Genomic DNA, 19,254 nt, shown 5'->3' with positions numbered 1-19,254 from the left:
AATTCAGTACAAAAATAACAAAATAACTGACTGCATACGTATTCAGACTCTTTAATATGACCCCGTTAAATCAACACTGGTACAGCCCATTGGTTTTAGAACGTTAGAACATTTGAACAATCTGGACGAGAACAGGCCAACAAAGCTTGCCAGTCCTGTCCACTTAATTCTTCTAAAAAAACATCAAGTTGAGTTTTGAAGGTCACTAAAGTTCTGCTGTCCACCACACTACTTGGTCATTTATTCCAAGTGTCTGTGGTTCTCTGTAAAGAAAGACTTACTAATTTCCCCTTAACAAGTTTCCAATGGTGTTCCTGTATTATTGATGAACTCATTTTAAAGTCACCGTCTCAATCCACTGCACAAATTCCCTTCATAATTTTAAACACTTCAATCAGGTCTCCTCTTAATCTCTTTTAGCTTAAACTGTAAAGGCTCAGCTTCTCAGTATCTCCTCATACCTCAAATTTCTCAGTCCCAGGCAGGATCTGCTTAGCTGATCTCCTTTGGACTTCCTCTAGTGCTGCTATATCATTTGGAATATTGAGACCAAAACTACACACAGGACTCCAGAAGAGTCCTCACCAGTGCGGTATACAGCTTGTTGAACTCATTTTAAAGTCACCATCTGGATCCACAGGACTAATTCCCTTCATAATTATAAACACTTCACTCAGGTCTCCTCTTCATCTCCTGTAAAGGCTCAGCTCTTTTCGTCTTTCCTCATAACTCATCCCCTGTAGCCCCTGAATCAGCCTAATCGTTCTTCTCTGGACCTTCTCTAGCTCTGTTATGTCCTTTTTGTAGCCTGGAGACCATAACTGCACCCAGTACTCCAGAAGAGGCCTCACCAGTGTGTTATAAAGCTTGAGCAGAACCTCCTGTGACTTGTACTCCACACATCAAGGCGCTATATAACCTGACATTCTTCGAAAATAACATCAAGTAAGAGTTTTGAAAGTCCCTAAAGTCCAACTGTCCACCACCCTACTTGGTCTTTTATTTCAGGTGTCTGTGGATCTCTGTGTGAAGAAAAACTTTACAACATTTCAGTAAAATTGACCCTTCACAAGTTTCCAACTATGTTCCCGTGTTCTTGAAGAACTCATTTTAAAGTCACCATCTCGATCCACAGGACTAATTCCCTTCATAATTATAAACACTTCACTCAGGTCTCCTCTTCATCTCCTGTAAAGGCTCAGCTCTTTTCATCTTTCCTCATAACTCATCCCCTGTAGCCCCTGAATCAGCCTAGTCGTTCTTCTCTGGACCTTCTCTAGCTCTGTTATGTCCTTTTTGTAGCCTGGAGACCATAACTGCACCCAGTACTCCAGAAGAGGCCTCACCAGTGTGTTATAAAGCTTGAGCAGAACCTCCTGTGACTTGTACTCCACACATCAAGGCGCTATATGACCTGACATTCTTCGAAAATAACATCAAGTACAGTTTTGAAAGTCCCTAAAGTCCAACTGTCCACCACCCTACTTGGTCTTTTATTTCAGGTGTCTGTGGATCTCTGTGTGAAGTAAAACTTTACAACATTTCAGTAAAATTGACCCTTCACAAGTTTCCAACTATGTTCCCGTGTTCTTGAAGAACTCATTTTAAAGTCACCGTCTTGATCCGCTGCACTAATTCCCTTCATAATTCTAAACACACTCTTCTTCTCCTGTAAAGGCTCACCTCTTTTATTTTTTCCTCATAACTCATCCCCTGTAGCCCTGGACTCAGCCGAGTCGCTCTTCTCTGGACTTTCTCTTGTGCTGCTTTGTCCTTTTTGTAGCCAGGAGACCAAAACTGCACACAGGACTCCAGAAGAGCCACATTATAAAGCTTGATGAACTCACTTTAATGTCACCGTCTCGATCCACTGGACTAATCCCCTTCATAATTTTAAACACGTCAGTCTTGTCACCTCTTAATCTTCTTTTGCTTACGCTCCATCACTGAGTCAATGAAAATCACCCATGTGAGGGTTCAATTGATTGTCGTATAAATTGTACCAGAATGTTGAAGAGCCACCATGTGGTGAGTCAGTATGGTGGGCTAACCTACACAACGAAGGCAAAAGAACACAACAGGAAACTCTGTGAAAAGCACAAAAAGGGGAAGGAGAAATATATTAATATCATTGAATATCCAGTTAAATTAGTCACGAGGACATGGAAAGAGTGTGGCACAACGGTTAATCTGCTCAAGTAGAACATCCACAAAATCTTAAGGAAACAAGTGAGGGGTCCACCAAGACACCTCTGAGAACTCTGGAGTAGTTATATGCTATAATTGATGAGAGTGGAAACGATGTGCAGACAATAACTGCTGCCCAGAGGTTTCACCAGTCACGGCTTTATGGGAGAGTGGCAAAGTGGAAAAACACACAGGACTTCTGGGCAGAAGGCAAAAGGGCGACTCTGAAGTTAGCTGGGAGAAGGTCCTAATGTCCGATTAGTCCAGAATTGAGTTTGGTGGACATCAGACTAAATGCTAAATTACACTGAACATTATCAAAAACACACCACGGTGAATCATGGCGGACCTACCAATGGGCCGTGAGGATGCTTTAATGCAGCAGGCTCTGAAAGGCTTGTGAGAGTAAAATGAATATGAAAATGAAAACGACGTCAAGTCAAAGCAGAAGCCCGCCGTGCACCGACTGCACCGGGCTCTGTGGTTCCTGTGCCGATGACCGCTCTGCAAATCCGCTTCTCTCAATGGTTGCCATAACCAACACTTTTAAAGCAGTGTGTTGAATTTCAACTCTTTTTTTCCCCCCGACTTGGAGAGACTGCGTGTGCCAAGGGTGGCACCGTTACCTGGAGACTGCCGAGGAAGTTGCCCGCCGTCATCAGCTTCAGGGACTCCTGCCATGAAGGAATAGTGCAGCTCCTTTCTGGGTCAAACTTTACAGTGTTGACTCTGCGTTGAAACAGCAGGAGCACGCAGTCCATAATCCGCATGATGAGGTGCGGGGGGCGACCCAAAGTGCGGACCGTGGCGATGTCCGACGGCTTGATGGTCTGCAATACAAAGAAGGAGAGAGCGAGAGAGACCCTCCGTAAACAGCCTGCTTAATTTAATGAGAAGCCAAATTAAAACTCCAACAGAACTGAAATATTTCCTTTCGGGTTTGCTGCTGTATGCTTTTAAATGAAGAAAAGCAGGCGAATGTTTAATTGCAGCTTTAATATTTAACATTTTAACACTAATTGAAAAACAGCATTAGGAAGTCTAATCCTCTTAATGTCTTTTGCGTAATAGCTTTTCCATTTTGTTTCATTAAACTTTTGCTTTCAAAATTTTTCACCACATTCCAAATTCAAAACTCGTCTTCACGTTTGGTGACAACGCAAAGAAAACAAACTCCCACCGAATACAAGTGACAAGCTCTGCTTTGTAAAGCATGAGGTGCTGCTTGGGCGGACATTAAAAAAAAAAAAGAGTCAAAGCTGGCACCTGCAGAGCCGCCTCGGCTTCCTCCAGCGCGGGTCTGGCGGCCTCCAGCTTCTCCTCCGCAATGGCCTTGTCTGCTGAGATGCTGTCCACGAGAGCCTGGGCTTTGTCCTTCACCTTCTGGACTTCCAGTTTCACTTTTTCCGCCGCTTGGGCCTTCACGGTTACCTCTTTTAATACCTGTGGGTATTATGGAGATGAGAAGAAGGAAGCAAATTGAAATCAAAGGATGCAAAGGCAAGGGGACATGGCAGGTTAGAGTCACATTAGGACAATATGAGAACAATCTGGACGAGAACATATCGTAGACTTAGTAATGATTGTTACTGCGCGACTTGAGAACAACCGAGAAGAGAAAAGGCCTTTCAGAGCAGCAAAGCTTGTCATTCCTATCCACTGAATTGTTCTAAAGTAACATCAAGTCGAGTGTGGAGGCTCCCTGCTGTGTACCACTCCACGTGTTCACTTAGTCCAAGTGTCTGTGGCTCTCTGTGCGAAGAAGAACTTCCTAATGGTTGTGTGAAATTTACCTAAAGTTTCCAGCTCTGACGCCGTGTTCTTTAAACATTTATTTCTAGAGCACGTTGTCGTACAAATGATGGAGCTCAAAGTGCTTTACAAGATGAAGAAAGAAAAAATATTAAAATTAGGCAATACTAATTAACAAAGAATGAAGTAAGGAAGGTCTGATGGCCAGAGAGGACAGAAAGTCACCGTCTCGCTCCACTGCACTAATTCCCTTCATAATTCTAAACACTTCGCTCAGGTCTCCTCTTCATCTCCTGTAAAGGCTCAGCTCTTTTAATCTTTGCTCATATCTCATCCCCTGTAGCCCTGCAATCAGCCGAGTCGCTCCTCTCTCGACCTTCTCTAGTGCTGCTATGTCTGGTGGCTCCAAAACTGCACCCAGTACTCCAGATGAGGCCTCACCAGTGAGTTATAAAGCTTGAGCAGAACCTCCTGTGACTTGTACTCCACACATTCACATTCTTCCAAAATAACATCAAGTTTTGAAGGTTGGTAAAGTCCTACTGTCTACCACACTACTTAACAAGTGTTCAACTGAGCCCCTGTGTTCTTGATGAACTAATTTTAAAGTCACTGTCTCGCCCCATTGCACTAATTACCTTCATAATTTTAAACACTTCACTCAGGTCTCCTCTTCATCTCCTGTAAAGGCTCAGCTCTTCTAATTTTTCCTCATAACTCATTCCTGGAGCCCTGGAATCAGCTGAGTCGCTCGTTTCTGGTCTTTCTCTAGTGCTGCTATGTCTGGTGGCCCCAAAACTGCACACAGGACTCCAGATGAGGCCTCACCAGTGTGTTATAAAGCTTGAGCAGAACCTCCTGTGACTTGTCCTCCACACATCAAGGTGCTATATAACCAGACATTTTGTTAGCCTCCTTAATGACTTCTGAACACTGTCTGGCTGTTGATAGTGCCGAGTCCACTACGACTCCCAAGTCCTTCTTATAAGGGGAACTTTTGCTTTTCAGACCTCCCATTGTGTATTGCAACCTCATATTTTAACTTACTACGTGTAACTCGTTACATTTACTGACATTAAATGGTTAACAGGTTCAACTCCTTGAATCTGTCCTCATAACTCATCCCCTGTAGCCCTGAATCAGCCTCGTCGCTCTTCTCTGGACCTTCTCTTGTGCTGTTGTGTCCTTTTTGTAGCCTGGAGACCAAAATGGCACCCAGGACTCCAGATGAGGCCTCATCAGCGTGTTATAAAGCTTGAGCAGAACCTCCTGTGACTTGTGCTCCACACATTCACATTCTTCCAAAATAGCATCAAGTTTTGAAGGTCGGTAAAGTCCTACTGTCTACCACACTACTGTTCAACTGAGCCCCTGTGTTCTTGATGAACTCATTTTAAAGTCACCGTCTCGACCCACTACACTAATTCCCTTCATAATTTTAAGCACTTCACTCAGGTCTCCTCTTCATCGCCTGTAAAGGCTCAGCTCTTGTAATTTTTCCTCATAACTCATCCCCTGTAGCCCTGGAATCAGCTGAGTCGCTCATTTCTGGTCTTTCTCTAGTGCTGCTATGCCTGGTGGGCCTAAAACTGCACCCATTACTCCAGATGAGGCCTCACCAGTGTGTTATAAAGCTTGAGCAGAATCTCCTGTGACTTGTACTCCACACATCAAGGCGCTATATAACCTGACATTCTTCCAAAACAATATCAAGTCAAGTTTTGAAGGTCTCTAAAGTCCTACTGTCTACCACCGTACTTATCAGGTTTCCAACTGTGTCCCCGTGTTCTTGATGAACTCATTTTAAAGTCACCGTCTTGATCCACTTCACTAACTCCCTTCATAATTTTAAACACTTCACTCAGGTCTCCTCGTCATTTCCTTTAACTCTTTCAGTGCTGATGTTGACTCTTGTCGAAATTCAGGGGTAGAGGAGGGTAATGGGCTATAAACGGTGACAAAACTCGCCCTTACGTTTTAGTTTGACTCTCTTTGGTTGAAGGAAAGGTAGCTTTGTTGATTTGACATGCAGGAGTAGTGAAGAGCAAACAGCCTCTAAAATGGCTTCGACATCTGGGGAGACTAAAGCAAATGTGCAAAGCAAAATACTCCACACTCCGTTTTACGTAATTTTGCTGAATCGGACTCTGACTTTTTAGACTCGGAGTTTGATGCAGGTGACCTGGAGATGGATATTGAAAACGAAAGGGAGTACCGGCATCAGCCTATCAGTCCCCAGCTGATCGTGGTGCTGAACACGTTCGTGTAGCTGACATGCCTACAGCAGCGTTGGCCTAGAAGGACCACCACTTATGATGACAAGAGGTACAAACCATATTGCGTCACACTCCGACTGCCACCGTTGCCCACCTGCGGTGTGAAGACAAAGAGGTAGCCAGCCCGCCATGCATTCCTGCTGGCCATCATGCCCCCCTTGCACAGCCACTGCTGCCAGGGATGCCGAATAGGCGCCAACAGAAGTCGTAATTTAAACTGTGTTTTTTGGAAAAAATATTTAGCCCTCAAAGTGTTAAAGGCTCAGCTCTTTTCATCTTTCCTCATAACTCATCCCCTGTAGCCCTGGAATCAGCCTAATCGCTCTTCTCTGGACCTTCTCCAGTGCTGTTATGTCCTTTTTGTAGCCTGGAGGCCAACCCTGCACCCAGTACTCCAGATGAGGCCTCACCAGTGTGTTATGAAGCTTGAGCAGAACCTCCTGTGACTTGTACTCCACACATCAAGGCGCCATATAACCTGACATTCTTCCAAAATAACATCAAGTCCAGTTTTGAAGGTCCCTAAAGTCCTACTGCCTACCACCCTACTTAACAAGTTTCCAGCTGTGTCCTCGTGTTCTTGATGAACTTATTTTAAAGTCACCATCTTGATCCACTGAACTAATTCACTTTATAATTTTAAACACTTCACTCAGGTCTCCTCTTCATTTCCTTTAAACGCTCAGCTCTTTTCATCTTTCGTCATAACTCATCCCCACGTAGTCTTCCTAATCAGCCTCATCGCTCTCCTCTGGCCTTTCTCCAGTGCTGCTAGATCATTTGTAATATGGAGGCCTAACCTGTACCCAGGACCCCAGATGAGGCTTCACCAGTGCATTATAAAGCTTCAGCAGAACCTCCTGGGACTTGTATGTTGTACAACGGGTGACCCAGTGTGCCAGGCTTGCCAATGGATTTAACTTGGATATTCAAGTTTAGCCTGGCAAAAACCGTCTCAATTCAACACGGGTGTATCTCGAGCCAGAAAATGACGACACTTGAAGTGGCCGGTTAGATTGAACTCTTTAGAGTGCCTGTTAAATACAACCCACGGTCCATTGGTGTAGACAACCCAGTGTGTCAAGTTTACCAGAAAATGAAATTAGTGTTTTGTGGAAATTGTTGACATAACATAGTTAAGTAAATCCAGAAAAATATATTTGTTTGAGTGCAATATGCATAATAAAGAGTTAAATCGATTTGGATCTCTTTAATTTTAAAAGTTCTGTGACAAGAGGTATTCCGTTGTTGAATGCAGTTGAATGTTGCCAAGGCCAACGGGGGTCTGATAGTCAAATCCAGTGTCAAATTTGGCCCACCTCTCTTGTTACATAACGGGCACCAGGCTGACTGTAATACTGAAGTGGCACTCTGAATTGTTAAATCACTTGGCTCACTTTCATTTTACAGTTTTGTGATGAGAGAGATTCTGCTGTTTTAAATGGCAGTGAAGTTCTGCCAGCCAAGTGCGGGTACAATAGTCCTTTTCTAACTCACATATCAGGGACACAAGTCGGACCCCGATGTTTAACGGACTGTGATGCCTGGGTGCGTACTGCCACCCCAACCCCGACACAGACAGGCAGGACACTAATTCGAGTCCACACAGCACACAATTTATTTGCACAGTTGCCTTCCACAGCACAGCACAGGCGCCAACGGGGTTGAGCTTCTATACTCATGACCTGTGGCCCCGCTGGAAACAAAGGGGGGCATCCTCTGTTGGTCTGGGGAGAAGCGGTCCTGAAAATACTGTCTTCCCCCGGTCCTTCCATAGTCAGGGCGTCCTGGCTGGGTAAGACATTTTAACAGAGTGTGAACGTTAATGTAACCCAACACAACACTCGTACTAGCTAACCTGGCATACAGTCCATATGGGCAGCACAGGTATTGTGAAGGCTTAAAGGGAACAAGTCAGTTTAGTGCCATTTATATGAAGAGAGAGGGGTGCTAAATTTGCCACTGGATTTGGCTATCGGACCCCCATTGGCCCTGGCAGAAGGTAACTGCGTCTAACAACGGAACGCCTCTCATCACAGAATTTAGAAAATTAAAGAGATCCAAATCGGTTTAACTCTTTATGGTGCATATTAAATATCACAGCCAACTGAAAGTAGATGTCGTCTCTGTTTCACGTCACCATAAACACGATAACACGGCAAGGGAGCCAATGAATTCACGAGTGTACCTGCGTTTGAGCTAAGCAGTTGTCACCTGCAATTTAGCTGAGAGAGTCCATCTTGTCAAAAACGTGATAAGAAAAACGGCCGCAGTACGATTTAGCGCTCTCTGCTGTGCTCTTTCAATATCTCAGTCTGCCTTGCACAGTGTGCCAAGTTGGCCAGTGGATTTGACTCGGATATTGAAGTTTAGCCTGGCAAAACTTGTCTCATTTTAAGAAAACGGTGACACTTAAAGTGGTCCGATTAGATTGAACTCTTTAGAGTGCTTGTTACATAAAACACACAGTCCGTTAGTGCAGATAACTGAGTGTGCCAAGATTACCAGAGAATTAAATAAGTGTACCCGCACTGGGCTGGACATACAGTACTTCACACGCAATCAATATGTGAAATATGAACTGCTTTTATAACTCGTGGGAGTAACAAGATGGCTATGAGCTGTAAGTAGCTGTGTGGCTAACGGACGTCATTTCGTTTTACTACACGGTAGTGCAGTGCTTAGCACGGCTGCTTAATGGATCCAGCAACCTGGGCTTGGAGGTAAGGCCTGCTTTAATGAACCTGCCGACATCCATTTTGGTGGTGTGCAGCTGTGAACGTAACATCAAACTGCTATGCAATATGTCCTGTTCACAGAAAATGAGGTAAAGTCGCATGCGATGGCATTTGGTGCTCATCTGAACGCAATAATAGCTGGTGCGACCTTCAAGTATCTGCTGGGTGGGTTAACTTAAGTGGTGGGCATGAGATAGTAAGTGGTAGGTATGAGATAATAAGTGGTGGGCATGAGGGATGAGATAGTAAGTGATGGGCAAAAGATAATAAGTGGCGGGCACAAGATCATAAGCAATGGGCACTAGGTAGTAAGTGGTCGTTATGAGATAGTAAGTGGTGGGCATGAAATAGTGGTGGGGATGAGACAGCAAGTGATGAGCAAAAGATAATAAGCGGTGGGCATTAGGTAGTAAGTGGTGGTCATGAGATAGTAAGTGGTAGGGATAAGACAGTAAGTGGTGGGCACAAGATCATAAGTGGTGGGCACTAGGTACTAAGTAGTGTTTATGAGACAGTAAATGGTGGGGATAAGATAGTAAGTGGTGGGCACAAGATAGTGGTGGGGATTAGACAGTAAGTGATGGGCAAAAGATAATAAGTGGTGGGCACATGATCATAAGTGATGGGCACTAGGTAGTATGTGGTCGTTATGAGATAGTAAGTGGTGGGCATGAAATAGTGGTGGGGATGAGACAGCAAGTGATGAGCAAAAGATAATAAGCGGTGGGCATTAGGTAGTAAGTGGTGGTCATGAGATAGTAAGTGGTAGGGATAAGACAGTAAGTGGTGGGCACAAGATCATAAGTGGTGGGCATGAGGGATGAGATAGTAAGTGATGGGCAAAAGATAATAGTGGTGGGCATGAGACATTAAGTGGTGGGGATGAGATAGTAAGTGATGGACATGAGATAATAAATGGTGAGCATGAGGGATAAGATAGTAAGTGATGGACAAAAGATAATAAGTGGTGGGCACGAGATCATAAGCAATGGGCACTAGGCAGTATGTGGTCGTTATGAGATAGTAAGTGATGGGCATGGGATAGTAAGTGGTGGGCATGAGATATTGGTGGGGATGAGATAGTGATGGGCATGAGATGGTAAGAGGGTGGCAAGAGACAGTAAGTGGTGGGGATGAGCTAATAGTGGTGGGCATGAGATAGTTTCACAAAAAGTGAGAAGGTAATCATCTACGCCTGACTGAGTTTGTGGGTATGTTTGAGAGGTGGTGATCCTTTAACCATCTCAGTGATTCTGTCTTTTTACTGTTGCTATAAGTTTCATTAAGTAAACAGAGCTGGAGAAATACCTTCTATGTGTGTCTTCATTTCAGGCTGCAAAGCAACACAATGTGAATATTTTGAAGGGGTGATTCTTTTCTGTACCCGCTGTTCAAAGCACTGAATAGAATAAAAGAGTAAACTCGAGTAAAATACTAAAGTCAATACTAGAAGAAATGCCTGAACAAATAACATCATTTGTGATAAAACACAAACACAGACAGACCACCCTGAGCCTCTGGAGGTGAACTGACAGAAGGGTCAGAATGTCAAGTTAAGTTTGACGTCTTTCTGAGCAGGCGAGTTTTACGTTGTTTCATAAAATAATAAATGGAGTCGGCTGATCTCATGAATTTCGGGAGGTCATTCCAACGTCTGGCCACCATACGGCTGATGGCCCTGCTGTCACCCACAGAGTGCAGGTTAGTGTGGGGCACAACAAGATGGTCAGAATCAGAGGACCTCAGTGGGCGATCAGGAGCGGAGTGATGGAGAAGGTCGCTGATGTACTCCACTGTAAGGCCATTTAAAGCTTTGTGAGTTATTAACAGAATTTTAAATTCAGTCCTGTAAGACACAGGGAGCCGGTGAAGGTGAAGCAGGATGGCTGTGATGTGCTCACTGTTGCTGGTTGTTGTCAGGACTCTTACAGCAGAGTTTTGAATCAACTGGAGCTGTGATAGAAGATTAGAAGGGACACCTGCCGGTAGGGAGGTACAATAATCGATGAGGGATGTGATAAAAGCAGGAAGAAGTTTATCAGCTTTAGAAAAGAAGAAGAATGAGCGAACACGGGATACGTGACAGAGGTGGAAGTAAGAACTTTTTCTTAATGTTGTTAATTCATGTTGGTGGAATAAGAAAGGGGGGAATCAAAAATGACACGAGATTCCACACATTAGAAGGTGACATGAGATCACCGTCAAGAGGGACTGAAGTGGAGCTCATTCTCTCAAGTTGCTCTTTAATATCAATTTGCAGGAGTTCAGTTTTATTGCAGTTTAATTCTAAAGAGTTCTGCTCCATCCATGTTTTAATTACACTGAGACAAGTGAGCTGAGAAACATCTGATGAAGTTTCACTTTTATCACTGAAATAGTCGAGGATCATCTGCATAAACATGATAACCCAGTCCAGAGCTACGAACGAGATGGCCGAGGGGAATCATACAAACACAGAGGAGCCGAGGACAGAGCCCTGAGGAACTGCTGCAGTGACTGGCACTGAGCTGGGCCTGCACTTGCCAAGACTAACAGACTCCTGCCAATCACTCACATAGGACTTGAACCACTGGAGGGCAGTGCCCGAGGTACCCAGGATGTTCTCCACTCTGGACAGTCTGACAGAATGAATATGCTGCTTTGTCCAGAGTCTGCGGCCATCAGCAAATCATTGGCTACCTGAAGCAGAGCAGTTTAATAGCCGTGCTGCCCTCTGAATTTCTGACTGAAAGGAGTCCATCAATTTATTAGAAGTTAACTAACTGGCGAGGAAACCCCAGGATGTCTTAGTTAAGAAGCTTTCTGACCACAACCAGCAAATGTGAAAATAAGAAAAGCGACTGTGCAGGATACCCAAGGTCTTTAATAATGCATAAGGCAGCTTATGTTCTACCCAGTGCGTTCTGAACAGAAGGGTATGATGTGTGCCAGTGATTTTCTTCACCATCTATAGTGCCCTGTAGGTGCCATACCAAGGTGCCATGCGGTGAGATGTGACAAGCGTATAGTTGGAGACACTTGAGCTCTCCCCAGAAGTAGAGGTGTCCGAGAGCCTTCCCAGTGACAGCCTTGTACATTTAGGGTTAAGCTTCTGCTGCTCACCAAATCATGGAGGACACTCCATTAAAAAAGAGGAAAGTTGCCATTGACAGGAAACTGACCCATGATGGCTGAGAGCCCTACTGATACCAGATAAACTTAACGATTAAACGAGCAGTAGACGATTGACTACGCACCATGTCAGCCTTCTCGTTTGCCACCTTCAGTTCTTTTTCTTTCACTTCCAGCTCCTTGCTAAGACCTGCTACCGACTCCGAAGCTTCCTTGAGTTTTTCCAAGCCAGTGTTCATTCTGTAATACAAACATTCAGAAGATACATGACAGCACTGCAGTGCCCAGTGCTTACTGGGTTACATGAAACTTGAACTTGAAATGAAATTAAAGTGTTTTGGGGGCATATTTAGGGTTTAAACTATAAAAAACAGGCATTTTTTTTTTGACCACATCCAAAATCCGCTGGTTTTTCACAATTCACGGGTGCTCTAGGAACGTAAAACCCGACTGTAATTGATTTTTCAGCATTAACAGTCACAAAAAGTCATGCTGTTTCTTTATGGGATGGATTTTACCTCAGCCAAAAAAAAAAAAAAATGTTGTCAGGCCTTCATTTCAAGTAAATGACCGCAAAGGTCTGGCACAGCAGAAAGGAAAGGTTAAGTTTAATGAGGTCTGGACTAACGGCCCTCCTTATTATACAACGTAGTGACTTTCAGGATATGTGAAATACCACAGCAGGAATCATATTAGTCACAAGCTGTACGGTGACACTTCATATCAAATCCTCAGTAAATGTTACAAGCAAAGTCGGGAAGGAAAGAATAAATAAAAGAGTTAAGGTCACCAATATGTCAAAGAAGGAACTGAAGGTTATGTGTTCTGTCACACACGGGCCTGAATGATAGCAATTCCATGTCAGACCAGGGGGTGGCGAGCTGCACTGACTCTCTCTCTCAGTCCTCTGCAGACCATCCACTGGAAGTCCAACACGGTTCTTGTGCCAATGGATGACATCACTTTAGAACATTAGAACACTTTGGACGAGAACAGGCCATTCAGCCCAACAAAGCTCGCCAGTCCTCTCCACTTATTTCTTCCAAACGCCAGTCCATAAAATCTTACTGTCTACCACACTACTTGGTCGCTTATTCCAAGTGTCCATCGTTCTTTGTGTGAAGAAAGACTTCCTAATGTTTGTGTGAAATTTACCCTTCACAAGTTTCCAACTATGTCCCCGTGTTCTTGATGAACTCATTTTAAAGTCACAGTCTCGATCCACTGGACTAATTCCCTTCATAATTTTAAACACTTCACTCATGTCACCTCTTAATCTTCTTTTGCTTTAACTGTAAAGGCTCAGCTCTTTTAATCTTTCTTCATAACTCATCCCCTGTAGTCCTGGAATCAGCCTAGTCGCTCTTCTCTGGACTTTCTCTGTCCTTTTTGTAGCCTGGAGGCCATAACTGCACACAGGACTCCAGATGAGGCCTCACCAGGGTGTTATAAAGCTTGAGCAGAACCTCCTGTGACTTGCACTCCACACATCAAGGCGCTATATAACCTGAAGTTCTGTTAGCCTTCTTAATGGCTTCTGAACACTGTCTGGCACTTGATAGTCCACTATGACTCCTAAATCCTTCTCATAAGGTGGACTCTCGATTTTCTGACCGCCCATTGTGTATTCAAACCTCACATTTTTACTTCCTATGTGTAATTCTTTACATTTACTGACATTAAATTTCATTTGCCACAACTCTGCCCAGGGCGGCACGGTGGCGCAGTGGTAGCGCTGCTGCCTCGCAGTTAGGAGACCCGGGTTCACTTCCCGGGTCCTCCCTGCGTGGAGTTTGCATGTTCTCCCCGTGTCTGCGTGGGTTTCCTCCCACAGTCCAAAGACATGCAGGTTAGGTGGATTGGCGATTCTACATTGGCCCTAGTGTGTGCGTGTGTTTGTGTGTGTCCTGCGGTGGGTTGGCACCCTGCCCAGGATTGGTTCCTGCCTTGTGCCCTGTGTTGGCTGGGATTGGCTCCAGCAGACCCCCGTGACCCTATTCGGATTCAGCGAGTTAGAAGATGGATGGATGGATGGACAACTCTGCCCAAGCCTGTCTGCTGTCCAAGTCCTTCTGTGATGATATAACGGATTCCAAATTATCTGCCAATCCACCTTTCTTGGTATCATATGAAAACTTAACCAGCTTGTTACTTATATTCCTATCTAAATCATTTATAGATATTAAAAATAGCAGTGTCCCTAGCACTGTCCCCTGCTGGTCACCACTCTTAACATCAGCCAGTTCTGATGAGGTTCCTCGCACCGTCACCCTCTGCTTCCTGTGTCTGAGATAATTCTGCACCCACCTAAAAACATCACCCTGAACTCCCACTTCTTTTAATTTGATGCCCAACCTCTAATGTGGCACCTTATCAAATGCTTTCTGAAAATCCAGATTAATAATATCATCTGCTCCACTCTGGTCGTATCCTTTTGTTGCCTCCTCATAGAATTCCAGCATGTTAGTAAAACACGACCTCCCTCTTCTGACCCCATGCTGACTGTTCAGAATAACTCCTGTTCTTGCCATGTGTTGATCAATCTTATCCTTAATAATTAATTTTCCTGTGATGCACGTTAAGCTTACTGGCCTGTAGTTGCTTGGATCTGCCCTGTCACCCTTTTTATATAATGGGATGATATTTGCCATTTTCCAGTCCTTCAGAATCTCTCCAGTGCGCAGTGACTTCCTAAAAATATGTCTCAAGGGTTTATATCTACACTCACTAGCCTCCTTAAGAACTCGAGGGTAAATATTATCTGGTCCTGGTGATTTGTTTGATTTCATCTTATGTAATCTGAGCTGCTCTTCTCCCTCTACGATTTCCAAATCCCTCAGTACCTCCTTAGTAGTCCCTGTTACCACTCAGCGGTTGTCCACTTGCTCACTTGTGAACACCTCAGAAAAATGTAAGTTTAGGGCATCTGCTATTTCACTGTCTGTACCTTTTAATTCCCCTTTTCCTCCTGATGCACTTGACCTCCTCCTCCTACTTCCAGCTCCGGGCCCATAGATGACATCACTTTCTAGTCTCCGGCCCATGGACAACATCACTTCCAGTTATGGGCCCATGGATGACATCACTTACGGTTCTGGGACCATGGATGACATCACTTTACAGACCCCCGGCCCATGGACGACATCACTTCCGGTTATGGGCCCATGGACGACATCACTTCCGGTTATGGGCCCATGGATGACTTCACTTTCCGTTTCTACCCCCATGAACGACATCACTTCCGGCCCCATGGATGACGTCACTTCCTTTCTCGGCCTTTAAAGCCGCCGTATTTCTCATCTTGTGTCAGTTCTGTTTTGGATTTAAACCTGCTGAGAACTCCATACCAATTACCCATTTTGCAGCCAGGACACAATATATGAGTGGCTGCCCCAAACCTTTTCAATGTCTTTTGGACTCTTTTGTGACAGTACATCTTGATATACCAGAAATAAGTTAAATAATTAGTTATTCATTTATACATTTTACTTTTGGAGACATGAATCCTATTTTTAGAATGAGAGTATCATTAGTAATATACAGTATGAGTACGTCAGTGGAAAAACCACCGTACATGGCCTGTGATGTGACACGCCCGGTGACTCCAGTTGCGTGGCTGCGTCAAGCGGCAGAGTGGTGCAGAAGGTGAGTGGCAAAAGGCAAAGTAAAAAGACAAGAAACGACACTAGCCACCTATGTGTTGTGCACAATGCAGAATCTGTCAATTTCATGTCAGGGGGTACGTGAAAGTCACCAAGCCTTGCGGTGTGGTAGCCTACCATAATACAATGGGTGGTGTCGATCGTGTGGGTCAGGCACTGACATTCGGCCCTCCCATGTGCAAGAGAGAGAGGAGAGAGGTTAGGATCAGGCGCTGATACGGCGTATTGATGCACCCACCATACGACAAACCAACTCAGGAGTCCAGATTAGGACCCGAGTGTAGCCATATGACAGGTGATGCCTCAGCACCATACTACAACAACAACAATATTTATTTCTATAGCACATTTTCATACAAACAATGGCGCTCAAAGTGCTTTACATGATGAAGAAAGAGAAAAAAGACAAAATAAATAAGAATTAAAATAAGGGAAAACTAATTAATATTGAATTAAAGTAAGGTCCAATGGCCAGGGAGGACAGAAAAAACAAAAAAAAAAAGAACTCCAGACGGCTGGAGAACAAAATAAAATCTTTAGGGGGTCCAAGGCCACAAGACCACCCAGCTCAGGCATTCTACCTGACATGAATGACCTCAATCAGTCCTCATGGTAATCAAAGTCCACATGGAAGAACTTGGTGATAACGGTCATGTGGACCTCTGGCCTTCAATCCATCAATGTAGGGACATCACGGTGCTTTGATCAGGTGGTGGTGGCGCAGATCACTTCAGACTAGTTCAGAAGGAACGGACCAGTGTGAGGTTTTTTATGGTGGCTGGAGTGCCAATTTTGCCACCAACCAAACAAAATGTTACCAACCCACTTTGGACATCTGCTCACATGTTTCCTGTGTGTGTCGTATTTCAGCGTGGGTTCCTTCCATTGCTAGGGTTCAACTTCTTGTTTTGGGTCCTTTGTGTGTTATATATTTATGATCATGTCACTTTTGTTAACAATTTGCTTTGTTCTCTATGCCTCCATTATGGTCCATGCATTTGGTGGGTGGTCCCCGTAAAGGTGGGGCCACCTGACGGTCACTGCAAAGGGAATTGACCTCAGCCCTATAGAGGCTCTTAAACCTCCAGTTCCTTGCAGTTCATTTGAATGCATTGGTGGTGCGGCAGAGTTTTCTCAATTTCTGTGATCTTCTGTGTTTTATTTTTGAACCTTTCCTTTGATTTTTTGTATTTTTGGATTTCGCCCTGGATTACTGCTTTGGCATTTTGTCCCACTTAAATTACCTCGTTTTGTTTTTCAGGCATTTCCTTTTTTTACCTTTTGTGCACCAAGAAGCTTCTGGTTATTACAGAGCATTTTTTTGTATTAATAAATTGTTTGCGCTAATGCGATCTTTACTATCCTTTTTTTTTTTGAGACTTTAAAATTTTCGTACTTCCATTTTCTCTAACCTGCTCTGCCTGTGTACTGCGCCAACGTTTTTGAATTCTTTACAACGTTCTACTTTGTCATCTACTCTTTGTCTTTTATTTCCAACCCCAAGTGTGATTAAATCTCTTGGCACAAAGTCTCATCTCGCAGGACGTGAAAGTGTCTCTCTTCAAAAGATCTCGTCTCCTTCCAAGATTTTTTTTTTATAATAGAGAGATGTTTGATTTGTAACAATTCAAAGTGACCCACTGCATTGCTAGCCGGGGTTTTTGACAGTGTTCCCCCTTGACACGCATGCTCACAGGCTCTGTCGAGTTATGTAGTAATCTGTCGAGACAAGAGAGGGTGCTGTTGCTAACCTTCTCATTTCCTTCCTTTCTCCCTCAGTGCCAAGAACCTGCCAGTTTGAATGCATTTGACCCCACCGCCATAAGATAACGGGCATCCCAGTAAGAGGTCATTTAATGGCCAAAGCAACCCGCAGACAGGCAAACCACAGCTAGAAGCAACTGCAACCTTCTAAGAAGCCTTCTTTATTTGAATTCTGCAAACAGGATGCATGCTAGAGAGCGACACTTCTTTTTGTTTGGTTTGTTGTTGTCTATGCTTGGCACCCCAAACTTTCTTCTTGCTGTCTGCAGACCCGTCATTCCCTCTCCTGGCCATACTCTCTAGTGGGCATTTTTGGAACTGCTTTGGGACTCTTGAATGTTATAGCTTTGCGTGTGGGGTGGGGTTTCAAAACGCGACACACAAAGCATGTGTACTAAATCTGCATCAGTTAAATGGTGGACACTCGACATGCTCTTCCTAACGTGATTATGTTGACATTCTGGTACTTGTATGTTTCTGTTACACATAATAGAGAGAAATCAAGCAAAATAGCACCGTTTATTGGTTAACTAAAAAGATTACAATATGCAAGCTTTTGAGGCAACTCAGGCCCCTTCTTCAGGCGAGATGTAATACAGAAACTGGAGTTCCCTGTGTTTATATACACACTAGGACAAGAAACAATATTGGTACATCTTTAAGTGAGACATCTTAAATGTAAAAAATTAATAGACATCTTCAGGCTCAGATTCATTTAACAAGAGAGAAGAACAATGTATGGTCAAGATCTTTGGATATGTTAACTGTCCAACAAAGTCTTTTGAAGTTTCTGAGTTTTTCAATACAATGTGGATCTGTAGACATGTTGTCTGTGTCAGTCTGTGAGAAGCAAACAATCCTCATATCTGGCCATAAGACCCATGTCTCTATTTACACCATGTTGTAATGTATTAAATTTTAGCATGAGTTTAACTTCCCATTCTTTTCTCTCTTGCTGTGTTCTGAAGTTGCCCATAAGCACTGTAACTTTAAAGTCCCTCTCACAGCGTCCATAGCTGTTGAAGTGGGCCGCTACAGGAACATCTGCGTTGCTACATTTAATGTGGAACCTGTGGAAATTCATTCTCTTGCAGAGTGTTTGTCCAGTTTCTCCCACATAGAGTGCAGTGTCAGGACATTTCATGCAGAGAATTAGGTAGACCACATTAGATGATCTGCTGGAAAACTATCCCTTTATGCAATGTTCTAGTCGGCAGTGTGGTATAACAATACGGTCTGTATTATAAATGTGGGCACACATCTTTTCTGTAAGCAGGCAGATGTGCCATTTTCTGTTGATTCACTTAGGGAGCTTTGGACAATTAGTTGCTGCAGGTTTGGTGGTTGGCTGTATGCCAGCAGGGGAGGTTCAGGAAATACATTTTTCAGTGTTTGGTCATTGTTTACTGTTTACTGTTACACATAATAACATTTTTTGTTGTTGGGAAAAAATTCAACATTTTTGGCTCATTTTATAGCAATGCTCTATCAGTACACCATCCCAACCTTTTCTGCTAAGGAGGCTACAGCACTGTGATGCCCACTTGGTTCACGATATACAGTACACATACACACAATACAACATGCCAACCCTGCCAGGACCCTTCGTTCTCCCTACACCACTCTCACTCTCACCTTCAGCCCTCTGTTCTGCCGTTCTTCCAAATTCCAAACCAGATTTCTGAAGTCCTCTCCCCCAGAATACGATTACCCGTGTGCTTGTACTCAACCGTCACCAAGACCGCCGGATACATATACATATAG

General features: G+C 43.9%; 1 protein-coding gene across 2 annotated transcripts in view; it reads right to left on the bottom strand.

The window, feature by feature from the left end:
- Window positions 1-19,254, bottom strand: part of dnah5 (dynein, axonemal, heavy chain 5) — a 390,322-nt gene that overhangs the window by 82,540 nt on the left and 288,528 nt on the right. For both annotated transcript variants that reach the window (XM_039736932.1, XM_039736933.1), the window contains exons 57-59: window positions 12,190-12,304; window positions 3,454-3,630; window positions 2,814-3,017 (exon numbers count right to left, since the gene is read on the bottom strand). In XM_039736932.1, the coding sequence (XP_039592866.1) occupies window positions 2,814-3,017; window positions 3,454-3,630; window positions 12,190-12,304 (496 nt within the window). The remainder of the gene's footprint in view (window positions 1-2,813; window positions 3,018-3,453; window positions 3,631-12,189; window positions 12,305-19,254) is intronic.

This window comes from Polypterus senegalus, chromosome 15 (assembly GCF_016835505.1).
Source record: "Polypterus senegalus isolate Bchr_013 chromosome 15, ASM1683550v1, whole genome shotgun sequence".
NCBI lineage: Eukaryota > Metazoa > Chordata > Cladistia > Polypteriformes > Polypteridae > Polypterus > Polypterus senegalus.
The sequence above is the reverse complement of the archived record's forward strand: the minus strand, read 5'-3'. Positions and strand labels throughout refer to the sequence as shown.